Source organism: Melanotaenia boesemani, chromosome 15 (genome assembly GCF_017639745.1).
Source record: "Melanotaenia boesemani isolate fMelBoe1 chromosome 15, fMelBoe1.pri, whole genome shotgun sequence".
Classification (NCBI taxonomy): Eukaryota; Metazoa; Chordata; class Actinopteri; order Atheriniformes; family Melanotaeniidae; genus Melanotaenia; species Melanotaenia boesemani.
This window is the reverse complement of record NC_055696.1, coordinates 7,323,741-7,341,392: the sequence shown is the minus strand read 5'-3', so window position 1 is coordinate 7,341,392 and position 17,652 is coordinate 7,323,741. Positions and strand designations below refer to the sequence as shown.

General features: G+C 37.3%; 1 protein-coding gene across 7 annotated transcripts in view; it reads right to left on the bottom strand.

Moving 5' to 3' along the window:
* Positions 1 to 1,263: 1,263 nt before the first annotated feature.
* LOC121655014 (connector enhancer of kinase suppressor of ras 2-like) overlaps positions 1,264 to 17,652 on the bottom strand; it is a 28,902-nt gene continuing 12,513 nt past the window's right edge. For 2 of the 7 annotated variants that reach the window (XM_042009436.1, XM_042009438.1), the window contains exons 7-22: positions 17,329 to 17,388; positions 16,666 to 16,734; positions 13,877 to 14,023; positions 12,538 to 12,671; positions 11,278 to 11,480; positions 11,010 to 11,099; positions 8,039 to 8,229; positions 7,879 to 7,927; positions 7,602 to 7,780; positions 7,441 to 7,514; positions 6,860 to 6,931; positions 6,564 to 6,631; positions 5,917 to 6,017; positions 5,339 to 5,822; positions 1,882 to 2,081; positions 1,264 to 1,797 (exon numbers count right to left, since the gene is read on the bottom strand). In XM_042009436.1, coding sequence (XP_041865370.1) covers positions 1,750 to 1,797; positions 1,882 to 2,081; positions 5,339 to 5,822; positions 5,917 to 6,017; positions 6,564 to 6,631; positions 6,860 to 6,931; positions 7,441 to 7,514; positions 7,602 to 7,780; positions 7,879 to 7,927; positions 8,039 to 8,229; positions 11,010 to 11,099; positions 11,278 to 11,480; positions 12,538 to 12,671; positions 13,877 to 14,023; positions 16,666 to 16,734; positions 17,329 to 17,388 — 2,169 coding nt within the window. In that variant the 3' untranslated portion in view covers positions 1,264 to 1,749. Of the gene's footprint in view, positions 1,798 to 1,881; positions 2,082 to 3,351; positions 3,702 to 5,338; positions 5,823 to 5,916; positions 6,018 to 6,563; positions 6,632 to 6,859; positions 6,932 to 7,440; positions 7,515 to 7,601; positions 7,781 to 7,878; positions 7,928 to 8,038; positions 8,230 to 11,009; positions 11,100 to 11,277; positions 11,481 to 12,537; positions 12,672 to 13,876; positions 14,024 to 16,665; positions 16,735 to 17,328; positions 17,389 to 17,652 lie in introns of those variants that run through there. The other 5 variants (XM_042009437.1, XM_042009439.1, XM_042009441.1 and 2 more) reach the window with 3 other exon arrangements.

Below are 17,652 nucleotides of genomic sequence, written 5' to 3'. Positions count from 1 at the left end.
GTCCTGATTTTTATTTTTTTGGACTGCAGTAAATTTGTGTCTTTTTGTATTTTTTTTAATATATGTATATCTAAAATAGCTTAGATGAAAAGATATTACTGGGCCACACCCTTAGTTTTTTAAATACTTTTAAATAAAATCTTTTTTTGATACTATGATCCTTGTCTGTGCTATTCTTTGATATTCCTACATTTACAATTTCATATATAAATGCCTGAGGCCTCCCACACAATGATTGGCCTGTGTGTTTCATTTACCCATTTTTATTATCTTAAGATCCTCTTTGTTGCACACCATGGCAAAACAGGTAAACATGTTTTATAAGAGAAAAACAGCAAGACTCATGCATGCCTGTACCAGAACTCATTTAATAAAAAATTAATATAGCTACAGTTTGGCACAGGTGTGCAATATGAGTCAGTTTCAAATGGCATGATAATGTGTTTTAGTCTTACAAAGCATGCTTGCACATCAAACACTTAAATACAGTTATTATAAATACAGCTATTCCTCTTTTTATGGTGAACATTTAATAAAAAATCATCACATTTTCTGGGCCAGTTTCTTTAAGAAGAACTAAAAATAGACTGTGGTGTTTGTGTGCTCGTGTGTTTGTGGGAGGGTGGAGGTGGGAGAGATAAGAACAGTAATCTCTGGACCAAACACACTTAGAATTACAAAACTTTCTTACAAACAATCAGGTAGACAGCATGCATACAAAAATAGACAACTATTCTGGTCATTCCTATGTAATTTACAACATTAGTTCATTATTGCCAAGCATTATATTTTTGTGCCTCTGCTTTGAGGAATGCCATGCTTTCTTAGTCTTCTCTCATCTCTCTTAAAAAAGTACAATGTACATTCACTATCACTGAGGCACAGCACTTGATGTACAATTTGAATAAGTATCCCAAAAACAAACTGTGTAATCACTGTTGTTGGAATGTGATATCAAATATCATATATACATATATGTATATGTATATATATATATATATATATACATATACATATATATGTATATATATATATATATATATATACATATACATATATATATATGTATATGTATATATATATATATATATATACATATACATATATATATACATATATATATATACATATATATATACATATATATATATATATATATATATACATATACATATATATATATATATATATATATATATATATATATATATATATATATATATATATATATATATATATATATATATATATATATATATATATATATATATATATACACACACACACCCTGTACACTCATTGAACAAACATACTATGAATCAAACATACATGCATAATGAAATGGTGTGTATATCAGAATTGCTTTGAATGTGCAGCTTTACACAACTGCATGGAAGTGGCCTTGCATTTGAGTTATGATTTCAAAAGCTCTCAGATAAATCTCTGACATGGCCCAAAGTGCTTATTTGCCATAAACCCTGTGAATCTTCAAGTTATTTCATTAAATCAGACATCTTTTTTTGCCTTTTGTCAGAGTCCTCATTTTTACAAAAGAGAGATGAGGTAAAGAGGGACATCAATACTCTGTGCTGCTGCACACTGAGTGAAGTTAAAAGAGCAATAAAAAGAGCAGACACGGATAGCTAAGTGGGAAAAAGATGGTGTTTGGTGCCTTTCATCTCCAGCAAGGGGAAGCTGGCAGCATGAGGCACAAGCAGAGATGATTCTGTGGAGATGATCTTCACCAGACTACCCCAAAAATCCCAAGGACCGATTTCTGTCTTGAAGAGGAACATTCTGCAAGAAAATTAAAATAGAACTTACAATTGATCATATATAACAAATATGGATAAGAATCAATGCTTAAACATGCCATTTTACCTTCAGTGAGCTCTGGAGGATACGCAAGCGATGAAGCTTGTCATTTAGGAGGGGGTCATTAACTCTGCGGACAAAGGAGCGTTTGTACTCCAGGCGGCTGGCTGATCTGTGGTCAGCAGAGGTGGACAGATTGGTCTGCTCCAGAGCTCGGTACAAATCTACAAGCGAGTCTGTCTGCATTCTGCAATCCCGTCCATGACCTGGCAAGAAGGATGAGCAATCATCAATAAAAGTTTTACATCTCTCTATAAAATTCCAGGAGTTACTGTGTGTTACATCCTCAACAATTGTTACCCTAATACACTTCAGACTTGGGTGTGTGTTGAGAGAATGAAGAGGACTTGACCTACAGAAGTTGTCTGGACAAGCAGCAAAATGTTGTCAGTTTATAAAATAACATTTGTGACATGCAGTAATTGCACAGTCAAATAAGTTCACAGATTCTTTTTGGGACAATATACATAAGATTGCACCAAAACCCTCAGCTTTCTTTAGTCTAAAATTAAACATAGTTCTGGATATGTATGTAAGAAATGCTGCAATATAAATATCAAACACCCCTTTCAAACACAACATTTGTTACCCTTCTGTGTTCATCAGCCTGTTAAAGCAGTGGAATTCAGTCATTAGAGACTGGCCACTTTAATTTCTTAATTAAGTTATGCCATTGCAAGTTGAAAAAGGCATTTGTATGGGACCACATATGAAATCAAGACTTTTTATCACAACATCTTAACATTATAATAAATAATAATGTGCCAGGCATGTTAAGCTTTATTTATACGACAGACCTGCAAACACTGGTTTTATAAAACATAATGGCAGTGGATTGAATTTTATGAATTTATGAACTGCACTCATATGTTCTCACAAGTAAAATATCACTCAAGATAGAATCCTTTAAAGACATATTGTAAGAAGAAATATACATGGTAATTTGTTTTATTAGTTCTTTAGATACTAAACTGTCCAATCCAATTATTACTGAAGTTACAAGTTTTTCCAAAAACCTTTGCAATATTCCAACCATTGAGAATTGATCAGAATAGATTTAACTATTTTTTTTTATCGTGTCTCTTTTCTTTTTTAAACATATTTATTGGCAATGGAGTATCAAGAACCTCTATTTGTTGATGTATACAGATGAAATTTAAAGAGTCTCATATGTAAACAGTGAGAATTTTCAAAGTATGAAAGTATTAAAAAGTATTTTTAAAAGTATTCCACTGCAAAAAAAAATAAAAAAAGACTTATTTGTAAACATTAAACTAGCATATTCAAAAAAAAACTGTGGTGTTTTAACAGACACAACATTTATGTGAGCAACCATTTATTTCTTATTTGAGTTATATATATATATTCTTTTGAATGCATTCTGTGGTATTATTATATTTTCCAGGGATATAAATAAGGAAGAAATATGGCTCATTAATCACCCAAACCTTGCATAGTGTTTACATACACTGCCCTCCAACGGCATGACATGCACACTACACTAAGACTCTAATCCTGTTTCTTGTCACTGTGTTTTTTATTTGTAGATGTAGAGAGGGACATTCTGCAGCTTTGGGGCTAGATTTTGAAACGTATCATGCTTTGTTTGCTGCCTGTTTTGTGTCTCTCAAGATCTTCATAGGAAGTGGTGTAAAGTATAGATGGGGGAGCAATAGATAAATGAGGACAAGAAGCAAGGGCCTCAGGCATCTTTCTTTATCCTGTTCAAAATCCAACATTAACATAGGCTGAAAGGATTCCTCCTCGCTTCTCCATCCAAACAGAGCCAAGAGGCACAACGACATCTCAATTGGGCACGAGAGAAACTGAAAAGAGAGAGGACGAGTGAGCATGACTATGTGGAAGAGAGAAAGGGAGAGTGGAATGCCAAGATAAATCAGTATCAAATAAGAAACTAAATTTGATCTCACTTAGACAACAGGCCTGGAGGTCTTGGAGGGATGCCAGATAGGCTGGCTTCAAATCCAGTCCAATTAAGCAATAACAGCGTGCATTCAGCCCCTGACATTTGCTGGCTCTGACTGCCTGTTATGGGCTTTAATAAAATACCTGATGACAAATAAATGCATTTCCTCAATCCCATACAGATGAAAGACTGAACTGTATGCAGTCCAATGGAGAGGTTCATATATCAGGACAAATCAGGATGATTTCATGGTAATGAGAGGAGTGTGACCTCTTAACCTCTTCTAATGGTCCAATACAGTTTTTTATTTTTATTTTTAATTCCTCTAGACCTCTCATATTAGCATAAGTAGCCATTTATCCACACCAACTTTCTTATGTTGTGTTAGTTTGGATTTTTCTTAAACTTAGTATTATTAAATGTTTTGGATTAAATGATTTTATTTAATTTTTAATTTTTAACTTTTTTGTATATATGACGTGGTAATGGTATATTTGAGCTGAGTTTGTCTTCTTTGTTGTCAAATTTGTACTAAAATTACAAATAGAAGTGTCAGAAGATGAGCATTTAGGCATTTCACCCATCACTTCAGGCAATTTTGAAATGCCTAAGAATGTTTAAGTCATCATAAATGTACCAGTGTTTATGAAGAAGCATGTCCTGTACAGTCAGGTTATTTATCCACAAGTGAAGATAAATGATTTTCCTGCCAAGCATCTGAATATATTTTAAACCAACTCAATTTTTCTATTTAATTTAGTTTAAATACATCAACTAACCTTCTGATGTACATGAAATCGTAACATAAAAAGTAGATTTTTGGGCTAAAAGAAATTGCATAATGTAGCATGAATTAGTCTGTGTTTTGTAGCCCAAAGGATTTATCACAATATCTCAAACTAAATTTCAAAACCTAAAATATTTCCAATATTTTGTATGCACAGTAGTATTGGAAGTGACAGCTAAGTCACAAGCTACAGTAAATGATTAGTTTCAATGAATTATCCTCAGATGCAAAAAAAAAAAAAAAAAGCAAAAATTGATTTTTATTATTATCACATTAGAATAGCTTGGTTTTGGGCATGCTTCTATTATTTTAGAATTTTTATATGAAATATTTATAATGACCTTCAGCTGTAGAAGATTCGGACTGATTCACAGAAACTAAAACTTAATAACTAGAACTAGTTTTGAAACTGTAGGTAATTTTATTTCTCCTACACTCAAACTCAAACTGTGAGGCATTTGTTTTGTTTGTTTTTACTGATCTGTAGCATTTTAGCCCTAATACTCATTTTCCCTTTGAAACAAGTCGATGACATAACTGTGACTGATGTAAACACGTTATCACTGTGAAAGCATCAGCTTATTGCTAACATGTGATTCAAAGTGCTGGCTTTTGTAAGTGTGGATATACTGTAGTTGGAAACATGATGTTTTTAATCACCAGCACAAAACATTAATCTTAAATCATGCAATAACAGTTAGAGTTAGTTTAATTTCTTTTTCTAGTTAATATGAAGCCTTAAGTCTGACCTGTTGCTCTGGCATGATCCAGCTGGTAATGTTGGGGTTCTCTCTGATCTGATGCAGCAGCGGTGGCTGCCAGGATGGCGTGAAGTCCACTGTCCCTGGGAAGTGTGAAGCTGCGAGGTTTTCCTCCTGCATCTGAATCAATACTGGCTCTGAGGGGCAGTGGCAGGGCTCTGTACTGTTCTTGAAGCAGGCTGCGCTGTGCAGGCAGAGTGGACTGCCTTCGGTACTCCATTGCCAGCTGGTCTCTGTCTTCAGGCTGCAAGGATTCCTCCACAGGATATGTTTGGAGGTAGTGCATTCTTGTGTTGCTCTCCATCTGGTCCTGCCAAGAGTTTCGGTGGCTGCTCGTCTTCTGCCCAGGGGATATGCTGTTGTTGCTGCTGCTTTCCTGAGGCTCAGAGTGGAACTCCTCATGAGAGGAGCGTGAATGGAACGTGTCAGAAGAGGAAAGATGGCTGCGTTTTGGCTCCAGGTAGGGACTCACCTGCGTACAAACAGATTGTTGTGAGAAAAACTATATGCATGCAACATATGTTGATACCTGCTGAAACTTTTCCACAAGTAGTATCCAAACTCACTGAGGATGCTCGAGGATAGGTATCATAAGGTGGCGGTGGACTGTCCTGTTTAGGCATTGGGGGCATCTCCATGTCCTCATGATCACTCTCGCTCCAGTAATCTGTCATTAATAAGCAGACTTGTGTTATCTGTAGGCTGAATCAAATCAAGTTCTATGAGAACTGCATATAGGAGATGTTTGTTATAATATGATTCATACATAGGTGCAAATTTCCTTGTAATTGGGTCAGAAAGCTCAAATTCTAAATCTGTGCTCTGACTAACAGCACAGTTAAGGCTGAGTGTGAAGACGCATGAATCTAAAAAGTGAGAACTTCCTGTTAAGTCATCTGGAGGTGTTATCTAACTTAACTGATTACTTATAAAGGAAGAAGCCCCCTCTTTATAAAACCAATGACAAATCTTTCCTCGCATATTGTCCTTGGCAAGGTTTCTATGTAGGTTCCTTTAAATAGCAGAAGTGTTTATCAATTATTTCCTGCTTCTTTGGAAGAAGCCAAAGACGCTCAAATATAAAAAATAACAAGAGCATAATCCTGCTGCTTCTTAAAGCAAAAAGCAGTATGCAGTAGAAGTCAATGGAGCTGAAGGTCCATACATATATTTACTTCAATATGTCATGAACAGAGACTGTGAGTAATCTCACCCTGATCCTGGTGCATATTCTCCTGCTCAGCGTAGCCTGTGACTGCCATACTGAGACGACTCAGCCACCTGTGGGGGAAAAATTACATTCATGACGCACTGCAGCTCCACATCCAATAAAACATCTTGGACTTGTATCTGTATTTCCTTCTTTGGCCAATTAGGTAACAACTATTTTGCTTTAAAGAGAGTGGGCGGCCCAGTAGGAGCATTCAGCATTCAGCCTGTGGACAGCAGGGGTTTGAATACAGGACTGGGGAAATTTGCAGCTAGGGTATATCAGCCTGGTAAACTCACCGGGACATGTCATCTACATTTTCTGCTGCAAAGTAGAAGGTCTTTATCTTCGGATGGCAAGCTTTAAATGCACTGAAAGGAGAGCAGTTTAACCGTATGTGAGAACATGAACAAGGGCACACCGTACAGAAAAAATTAACATATGAATATGGGTAAGCTGATGCAATAATACATTCAGTCGTTCAGGCTGATACAAAAACAGCAGGACATTTATGCATAATTTTAGGTTAAAAAAGCATGTTGTTTGCCATCATCAACCTTTTAAATTGCTTAGGACATAGATAAAAGCAATAGTTTGGGCAACCTTGCACAAATAACTCATTTAATTGATGATTTTAAGAGCAAAAAGGGAAATGCAACCTCTGCAGCTAAAAAATAAATAAGTAAAAAAAAACAATGTGTCATCTGTCCAAGATTATTTCTACACAATGATGATCTTTGCAGAACTCAACAAGTACCATAGAATCCCACTGATTGGTATATGATTTGTATTTTAGAAACATGTATGTAGATTTAGGGAAATTTGAGGCTAAAGTTAAAATTATTCACAAAGTTTGGTGTGCAACAAAACTCATACTCACTATTTCCTTCTGCATTCAGTGGCACGATCGATCTTGAATTCTGGGAGGCTGACAAAGCCCTCTGCCTTCTCATCCTGAGACATGCAAAGCAGAGTACATTTTGAATTTTTTTAAATTGTTTTATGTTGTCAGTATCTCTTTTTAAAGGAACTCATATTCACCTCTTCATTCATGTACCAATACAGGCATGTGTCTTTCAGGATAAACCAGTACTTCTTCCACTTCTGTGAAAAATAGGTTTTAGCATCCTTCTTTTTCCACAGCCAACCCTGACAGTCCCCCTGCCCCAAGTCCCTGCAAGAAATTCGTCGCTTGCTGATTGAAGACATGGGACTTCCAGCTGCTGGTGGAAACAGAGCAGAGGCGTAAACACCAACACGTTTGTGCTAGAATACACACGTGCACTCATGTAAAAACTCCTAAAACAAATTCTTCTACCTTTACTCTTCTTCTTGGATCTCGACAGCAGCGAGGAGCGCTCAAACACCTGCAGATTAAGAAAAAAAAAAAAAAAAAGAATTATGTTATTCAGCAGATCTCAGCTCTACAATGTGCTCCTACAGCTACCTCTAACTTCTCACAGACACACGGAACTGACATGATATAGGGATGCAGAGTCGGAGCTGGAGGTGGACAGGGAGACTTGCATCTGGAGAGCAGGGACGAGAGTGTAATGTGTGGGACTGCTTCCTCGCTCAGTCTTTCTCCTGTTCTGACTCAGGCTGCGGCCAAGCAGGAAGTTCTCCCCAGGAGGTTTGTCTTCACTTGCAAAACGCATAAGAGAATTCTCTGCAGGGACATAACAGAAACAAACTCAGAACAGAGCACACTTTATGTTGATGCTGATGCAGCCTCAAAGGACATTAGTAGCATTTATACATAGATCAGAAAGCACTGTTTTTTTTAATTATTATTATTATTATTATCTACTCAAGTTTTTTATCTCAGTACCTCAGAAAGGAGCTGACTGGATTACCGGATGTGCTATACGAGCAGCTACAGGTGGGTTTCAGGTGTAAGAGCAGTGGCAGCTTAATTCACCGCCTCACACAGTGGGCAACTCTTTGTTAATCTAGTAAGCTGAACAGTGATTGTGAACACTGTTGGCCAGGTTACTTTAAAACAGTAATTAGTAATTATTACTAGTTGATACTCCCAAAAAGTAACAGAGTTAGTAATGGAGTTACAGCATTATAAAAGTACCTAATTATACAGAAAAGTAACAATTCCCTTCAAATATCCTGTTCAAATAATTATCCCTTTAACAGAACTTTAATTTCAAATGCATGTTCATTTTATAGTCAAACTAAATATTACATCTGTCTAATGAGTGAAATTGCATCTTCATTCTTTTATTAATTTTCTATATTGCTTGTTCCAACTCAAGGACTGGAGCCTTTCCCAGCAATTAGCAGGTGAGAGGCAGGTTACACCATGGACAGGTCGACGGTCTATCAAAGGACCAACACAGAGACAAACAACCACTTACACTCACTCCTAGGGAGAATTTAGAGTGACCAGTTCAACTAACATGCAGGTCTTTGGATGGTGGGAGGAACCCGGATTAGCCAGAGAGAACTCATCCATACACAAGGAGAATATGCAAACTATACTCAAAAAGCCACTGTTCGATCCTCTCCCCAACCAAGGCTCGAACTATCGACCGCGGTGCTAACCACCAGATTACTGTGCAGCCTGAAACTTAACAGATGGAATTACTAACAGAAAACATTGACACTGATGAGTATTCAGGCTGCTTGGATGTCGTAGCTCCATCTCTTATTAGATGAGAAGTGCTTTATGAAACTCTTTGTTTCTGATCATAATTAACATTCACATAACATTCTTACATTTTATGTCAGTGAGGGACAAGTAGGCCTCATGTCTGTGCTTACAGTTTAAAAACTCTTGTTATTCTCTAGACTCATTATGTCTGTGTGCGTCTCTTGGCAGTTTGTGTGTCTGACTGGGAATATTTTCGGCTGCACACACTCGCCCAATTCAATCCCCACTTGGCTCACAATGACAATTTACTCTTCCTCAGTCAATCATCATCATTTTTCAGTTGTTTTGCCCCCAAAAGCCCCTGGTAAGATGAAGAAAGCTTCAGTGTGTTGATTTACAGTAAAGCACCTAATTTTGTTGGCCGGAACAGTAACAACATTGTAGCGATTGGAAACAGTAATTAGTTAATTACCAATAACTGAAAAAAGTAACACTGTTAGTAGCACTGTTTATTTTAACATTATTCCCATTACAGCTTGTGAGGCTGATATTTATTCTGATCTACTGATAGTAGTATTTTTTTATTCTGGTTTCCACTTCTTACATAGTTCTGTTTAAAAACTGCATGAGGTTATCTGTTTTCAATAAAGATGACATGTACAGTATTACACATGTTATACATCTGTTTGCAGAAGTTCTAATGTGTCAGTCTGCACATTTTCACACAGCTGAAAGAAACTGTCTTCCTCCCAATTGTGGACCTTTTGGGTTATATGCTCATGCATACAGATATGACATAAAATTTCATTTTAAGAATATGTGATCTCTTGTGGTTAGGACGTTATCTATTGTGAAGGATTAAAAAATTGTGCCTTTGCATTGTATTTCATGTTTTATTCAGATATTTTCTGGACCTAACCAAGCAATGTGATTGCCTAAACCTAACCAGTAAGTGACTACATTGGGTTGTAACATGTTGTGTTCACGTGTAACCAAGACAACCAGCAAAGTGGCATCAATAAAAGTAACAATGTATCGTAACATTTGTCTGTTGTTTTTTTTAATGTATATCACAAACAAAAATCACATATATGACATAAATCATCTTAAAAAAATTAATGTTCTTTCTTCTGGCCAGCATCCATTGCTACAGCAGCACTGATCAAACTTTATCTGTGTAATATGCCAACTAGTCTGAGGTCTGTGATCAGTGGTGTCTGATGTTTTAAAATGCTTTCACTCCAATATCTAAAAAACCTTTCTTTTTTCTAAAAAAAAAAAAAAAAAAGACCTACAGATGAAGCTGTTGTCAGGCAAGAAGCCCTCAAAACTTCTAAACACTGCCTCTTGTAGATAAATATAGCACCATCACTTTTTCTGAAAAGCCCAAAGGAGCAACCATCACCCCCCCAGGGGAAAGAAACACATCAATCAAGTCTTTCTCTAAGTCTGATATAAAGCATGTAGTCTCCTCCCACTGCATTTACCACCTAGCTCAACCCTCACCAATGTGAACATCTCAAGAAATATATTCATACAGTTGCCAGAGCAACAGTGTACTTTTTATATCCAAACACAGAGAAACCGCAGAGCTGAGAGCAGCTGGGAGAGAGGGATGAAGGGGAAAAGGGAGCAGCGCTAGATTGTGAACATATGGAAGAGATAGAGGCAGGAGCTGATATCCAGCATGTTATCAGTTTTGACAAGCCAGCTCATGCTTCCACTTCTTGGCTCAAAGATCTGAGAGGGTGAGGATATTATAAGATATCCACCCCCTCACTCAAGCTCCCTATGTCCTTCTCTGCCACTCTTTCTTTCTCTCTTTCCCACTGCCTCCCACTCACCTCTTCTGCTCTCTCTCCTCAGCTTTGCCAGGTCCTCATTCTCTCCCACCCAGTTGTATTCCAGTGGCATTGAGATGGGCCTGAGCCTGCCTGGAGCGAGGAGGCACAGGGAACGTCAATATTACACAACTGCCCACACACACATCAAACAGCTTCAGACGTCTCAAAAACACCCAAAATACCTAGAAACACATTGTATTTGCAGTGTTTTCAAGACTTAGCTCTCAAGTTCAAAGAGATGCATTTTCAGATAAGGCAATGGTCTTACCATAGGTGGGAGTGCTCCCTCTGCGGATTGATGGCACCTCTCGGTTCTGGTCATACTCGTAACAGTAGAGGATAGCATCCTCCTCCACCAGGGGAAATTGGCGCCGGCACTCCTGGTCTAGGTAGGAATTTGGAGACTCAGATCCCTCTGCAGCATGGACGTCCGCCTGAGGCTCTTCATCTGGCAGGTTTCCTTTGTCATCTCTTTAGTGACAGAAAGCAACATCTCAGTGAATAGAGGAAGAAATGCCAATAGCATGTAGCCCAGCATGTATAACAAAAATTAATTTGTTATATATGAAAGGACAAGACAGATGATACTTCACATATTTTTCTTAAATTAAATCAACATGTCCCCCAGTGCAACACTGTGACTCACATATGTATTTATTCATTTTTTATAGCTGTGGCACAGAGGAATAATCATGCTTTGGCTGCATGTTAGAAGCTTTAGTTCAGTATTCTGTTAATTGGATTGGGACATAATAAAAACAGAAAATTATGAGGCATGTTTTAGTCTTTTTTCTTTAATTTAACATCAACTAAAAGGACTACTACATAAACATAAGGATAGAATTTGCAGCCATGCCAAGCAATAAAATTTATTTAAACAATGACTATTGAAAAAGGCTTGCAACCATGCTAACATAAAAATGTCTACCTTTTGCAATATTTGGGGTTTATCAGGTTCAGGGTGTCTGCATAGGGTGCACCAACCCTGAACTGGATTAAGTATGTATAGAAAACAGTTGAATGGTTTACGTTGTTAACATTTCCAAAATAACTCTAAGCACAAAGTAAGCAAAAACTAAGGTTCAGTGATTATAAAATCCCATGGCAGTACATCTCATGGAGACATTTCAGGCTTTATCAATGATGCATTGACTGAGAAACTGGAGTTTTCACAGAGCATCAAAGGTACAATTTAGCATCTAGATGTGTACCTGCATTGTGTCTAACTGAATGAATTGTGTACATTTATAAGGTCGGACAAACACCTGATATCAACATCTTTGTTTATTTGCTATTATAGAAGTTCATTTCTTCAACATTTCTGCCTTTCTTAATACTTTGCAACACCTTGATAATGGCATTAAGCAATGAAAGGAGTCAGGATAGAGCATATAGATGTATGATAAAATAAAATAGGAATCCACATGTAAGCAATGCTCTACCATGCTGCCAGCACAGTCACTGTAATATCTGGTAAAGCAAATACTGCATGCTAACTTTTAAGTGCTCCATGTTCTCTTGTGATTACCTGGGAGTATAGGGCTCTGCTGGAGGAGGAGGGATGTAGAGGTCCTGCAGGGCACAGCTACTCCTCCTGGAAGGTGTGCTTAAAGTGCTAGTGGGCGTAGCGACACTGCTGCTGGGGCTCTGAGGGAAGATTGGCTGTGTGTGAGTGAGTGCATGTGTATGTGTATGTGTGAGGATGTATGATAGACAGAGAGACGGGCAGACAGAGAGATACAGTTACAAGAACTGACATAATGAAAGTTAGACTCCACAGCTGATCAGTCAGTCAGGGACTGTTTGTTGTAGTCATGTACTGAAGGTGGTAAATTGCGCATTGCGTGTTGCTTCAGTTCTAAACGCAGCTATAAAAACAGTTAATCTACTAAACACATGGTCGGTACATAGTTTATACTTTTTATGTTTTTTTAATACACATTTACTACCTTGTGTAATAATCTAGTCATTCTAAGTTAAAAAATGGAGCTGCAAAGTCATCAACATAGATCCAAAAAGGGAAAAAAATATATTAATTGCTAAAACTAAACCAGAATGTTGAATCACTTCCAGCTAACCAATATCATAGATATAGTACATACACTGTATTTTCTATCATAAAACCCTTGTAATGGAATTTCCGTGTGGCTTACAAAATATCATTAAATTGTTATTAATTAAATTTTTTTTCAATAGCTTAACCACCTACCCAGTTAATTTCGGTAGTGTCTAAAAACTCTTTTCCCCTCACTTCTAAATGCCAGCAGAAGAGTAGATTTAGTTTTGGTGCAAAAGAGGAATTTGAGGACGTGAAGAGAGAAGGCTAAGCAAGATTGCGCTTCAGGGCCTCAGGGGAAAGAAAACCTTTTTTCTGGAATAGGACTCAAAGAAAGCCTGGACTACTTTAATACTTGTTCCTCTTATTTCCACCCAGTCTGGCTCTGGCACACAGTCCTAGTAAAGTAACTGGCTTGGCTGAAGTAGGACAACAGATGCTACTTACGGATGAAATCTTGACATCTGAATGAATGATGCTGGAACCTTAAACCAGTTCATCACAAGGGTAAATTTAGTATCCATGAGCTTTAATATGAATATTTTTTTATGCAAAACTACAGCCCTTATGGAACATATTTGATTCAGAGGTCCAGGGTTGAATAATAATATCTTATTAACGAAAATAATCACATTACAATCTTCTGTTAATTTTATATTTTGGCCTTAATGGGATCATCCTGGACTTTAGATTTTTTGTGTCAGGAGTCTGTGCAGTCTTATTTCCAGGTACAAGGACGATGGCACAGAAATAAAACACAAATAACATAAATAGCAACACAGAAGCACACAGACTGAAGTAATCACCACACCTGAAGTGCTAATGGCTTCCATCTCATGTTTTTGAGCAGAGCAGGTGTTGATGTAAGTGTGCTCTGTGGGCGTTTCTTCAGGGTTAGGGTGACACCAGCAGGGTCCCCACGCAGCAGGTTCACCAGGTTCTTCAGCTGCCAGCCCACCTAACAAACAAGGATAGGATATGAGGGCTAACAACATTATTTTATTTTAATCCAAACATGCAGTCGGATAGCGGATCATGCAGGGATTTGATTCAGTTTATGAAAATGTTAGATTTGCTCTCCTTAATACTTGGCCATTTAATCCACTTGATGCAGAAGTTCAGCTGGGATGGGAGCCATTTTATTTTAGGTGCCCTTGTAATCGCAAAAGTACATGTGATCCTCGTGTTTATAATGTAGCAGAGGAAACAGTCTCTGGTGAGAAATGCAGAGTTGGAGGCCAAGGACATAGTGTGCTGCTCCTGTCATGTTGTGGTACAGTCTGCTGCTGTGTGTTGTTAGCAACTGCCTGACTTGTAAATAGTCTTTAACCTAGTTTTAATAATATTTGTCACAAAAAAAACATCCTGCCCAGAGATACAGTCTCTACTGCTGAACCAAATATGCCAGGTCCAGTTTGGGAAGAAAAATCATCTCCCATTTGGATGACTGCACTGAATTTTAGTGCCTCTCTTGCATATATTCCAAGCAGCCTGAGAATCTGGTCATTTGTCGGGCCATCGCTTTGTTCGTCTGCAAGTAATTTTTCATTTTGATGGCCAATGTGCAGAAATTTCTTACAGACAGGGCAATAAAGAGACAAAATGCCTAAAGCAGGGTAGAGTCCAAAACTTGCTTTATCTGTGTATTTAAAAAAAAGTTACACCACTGACCCCAAAAAAAACAGTTGGTGTGACATGAGTGAAGTCAACCTTGGTAAATGTCTAATCACCGAAACACTCCCAGCTGCATTAAATATAAGACCATCACCTATTTCAAGTGCATACTCTTAATTTTGTGGAGATTTTCTACACCTTAACATTCATTCTACAGTCTAATTTTTTACTGTAAAGACATTTGTAGAACTTTTCTTTGTTGGATCCCTAAAGGGATTTTCAACAACAATCAACATCATATTACCAATTTGCTCTTAACTGTGTGTCACACTAAATTAAATGTATTAACAGTTTTTGAGCTGGTTATGGCAGTCATTCTGACTGACAATGCAGTTTTAGATCATCACACATGTCAACCATGTTTATGTACAGGATATCCTTCTTAGACTGTCACATTAACTCAGCTGCTGCTCCCTCAGAAAAGGCTGCAGCAGGACATTGTTTATTCCCCAAGAGAAAACACGTCCTGTTGCACCACTACACATGAATAACAGACTGTTAATAAAACATAATAATCTAGATGTTTTACTGTTCTGGTGTGGCTTATAAGAAAAATCTAATTTACTCTTCAGAACTAAAACATGTCACAAAAACTGAGCCAACGCCAGATGACAATTAAGCTGCAACATATCAAAGTGTGAAAGCTCTGGTGCAATTTATATCATAAATCATGGCCCTGTTCCATTTAGGCATTTCAGTATTGTGTATGCATGGGCTTCTGAACCATAACTGATGTTACTAATTACACTTCTATGACAGGTTATAGTGGCTGCTTTAAAAGACCCGTCTGGGTGCTTCTTTAGGTTCACCATATTATCTCTGTTCTCGGTTTTGGAAGCCTTTAAACTCTGTATGCTCTGTAATTATTGATACCACAATCAACTGTATACTTCCACTTATTTTCAATAAGAAAAACTCCATTCAGGGGTGAGTTGACTGACTGAAATAAGCAGATGTGTAATTACCATGCATCTTGGTGTTGAACATCCAGGCTGCAATTATTTCAAACAATAGAGACTATATTTAAATTCTGCACTGCACGAAGTTTTTTCCTTTCGTACACAAAATAGTCTATGTACATCTTGGCAACAGGCACCTTTTTCAGTTATGTCTCATTGGCAGAAATCAATGAGAGGTCAATAAACCTTTTTCACAGCAGACGTTTTGATGAATCACAGCAGAAGGGGTACAGGTTTGTTAGCAATGGGTTAGTTCCCTATAGGTCATACCTGTAATAAAGTCTATATAGCTAAATAGAAAAATGTAAATATCAGATTTCTTCAGCAAGATTAACCAAATGAAATAGTTTTTAAATTATGAATCACACCTGAGCCTCTCTTTTTATGACACACTAAAATGTCTGCTGTGAACAGACTTTGGCTGATTTGTGCTCAAGTAGAAGCTGTGCATAGCTCAGAATAATGAGACGTCACAAAACTCCCATGTTGAAATATGAGGAATGAATAGTGACACCCCAAGTATGGGCCCAGCAATGAACTTTATAGCATTGTTCCCATTTTTTTTCCCACTGCTTTTCCACATAGACAGAACAAAGGGATTATGGTTTATTTCGCATCACAAATAATAAGAGGTCTAATTATTTGAATAAGCTATGGACATATAAACATAAGCCCTACATAAATACATAGGGTCTAGCAAAGTATTTTTGTGAAGGAAATACTTTTGGCCCTGCTTTCATCAGACAAGCTGATTAGCCCAGTGATAAGTAAAGTAACACATCCATGCAGTGCAGCACAAGTCCTCAAAAACTATTTTCTATGTTCAAAGCATAAAAATTTGCATAAAAAAAATCTATATCTGCAAATGTAAATAAATAATGCAAGTGGAAATCATATGTTAATTTGGACAGAAGATATTAAAATCTGCACACTACAATAAGCCAGTGGAAAGTTAGCATGGCCTTACCACTGTCTGATGGTTGACCTGAATGACTTCATCTCCAGCATGGATTTTCTTACAGCGGTCAGCCAGGGACTGAAGAGACAGAGATTACTGAGATTTAACTTCATCCTGTCCCAATTGGACTTTTTATTTAAACATAAACAGAAAAACAACATCCTCAAATTCCGTCAGTAACAGCTGCACAGCTGTTGTTGTTGTCGGCTGTATAGATGAGAAACACATGGTTTAACTCAGAAGTACACCAAGTCTCTTTTTCCTTTAGTTATTCAGAATGGAATTGGTATAACTCCACCACAAAAATGGATATTTATATTCTCCCTAGTGAAAACTATTGATCAGAGAGTAATAGCAGCCTCACAATAACAGTTATAATAATAAAAACTGTTGTAATAATTTTATTGAACCTGTTCTAAAGACTCGAGTCCAGGTCAACCAAATTTGTTGCAACAAACTTGAAGCATGTTAATGCTCTATATCCATTTTAGTCATAGTGGTACTGGACAGCTTCAAGTACTAGGGTGTGCTTTCATTGAAAATACTGGCAGATTTAGAAGAGAGTACTTCAGGAAGGAAGAGGTTAAGTGACTCTCTTCACTTTGTAAATTGCAACTGAAGTGAATGAACACAGAGGGGAACAAAGGTGAATACAAAGAGGCTTGTACTTACTCCTTCAGTGGTCCCGGTGATCACATGCAAACCATCATACGTCGACTTGATATACATGCCCTGAGGGAATATAGCAATAATGTTCATTTTCATCTTATAAGGCAAACTGTCCCATTGTGCATATATACTCAGCATACCTCAGCACAGGCACACAAATATTTACAGAACAGACCAGGGTCATTTCATATTTGCAAATCTGCATAAATCTGTTTGAACAGCAAAAGAGGTAGAAATCTGGATTTATCTTTTATATCTTATCAGAAGCGAAAGCTCAGATTTGTCTCACAAAGTCTTAAATAACTACATTAGATTTGCAAAACATCC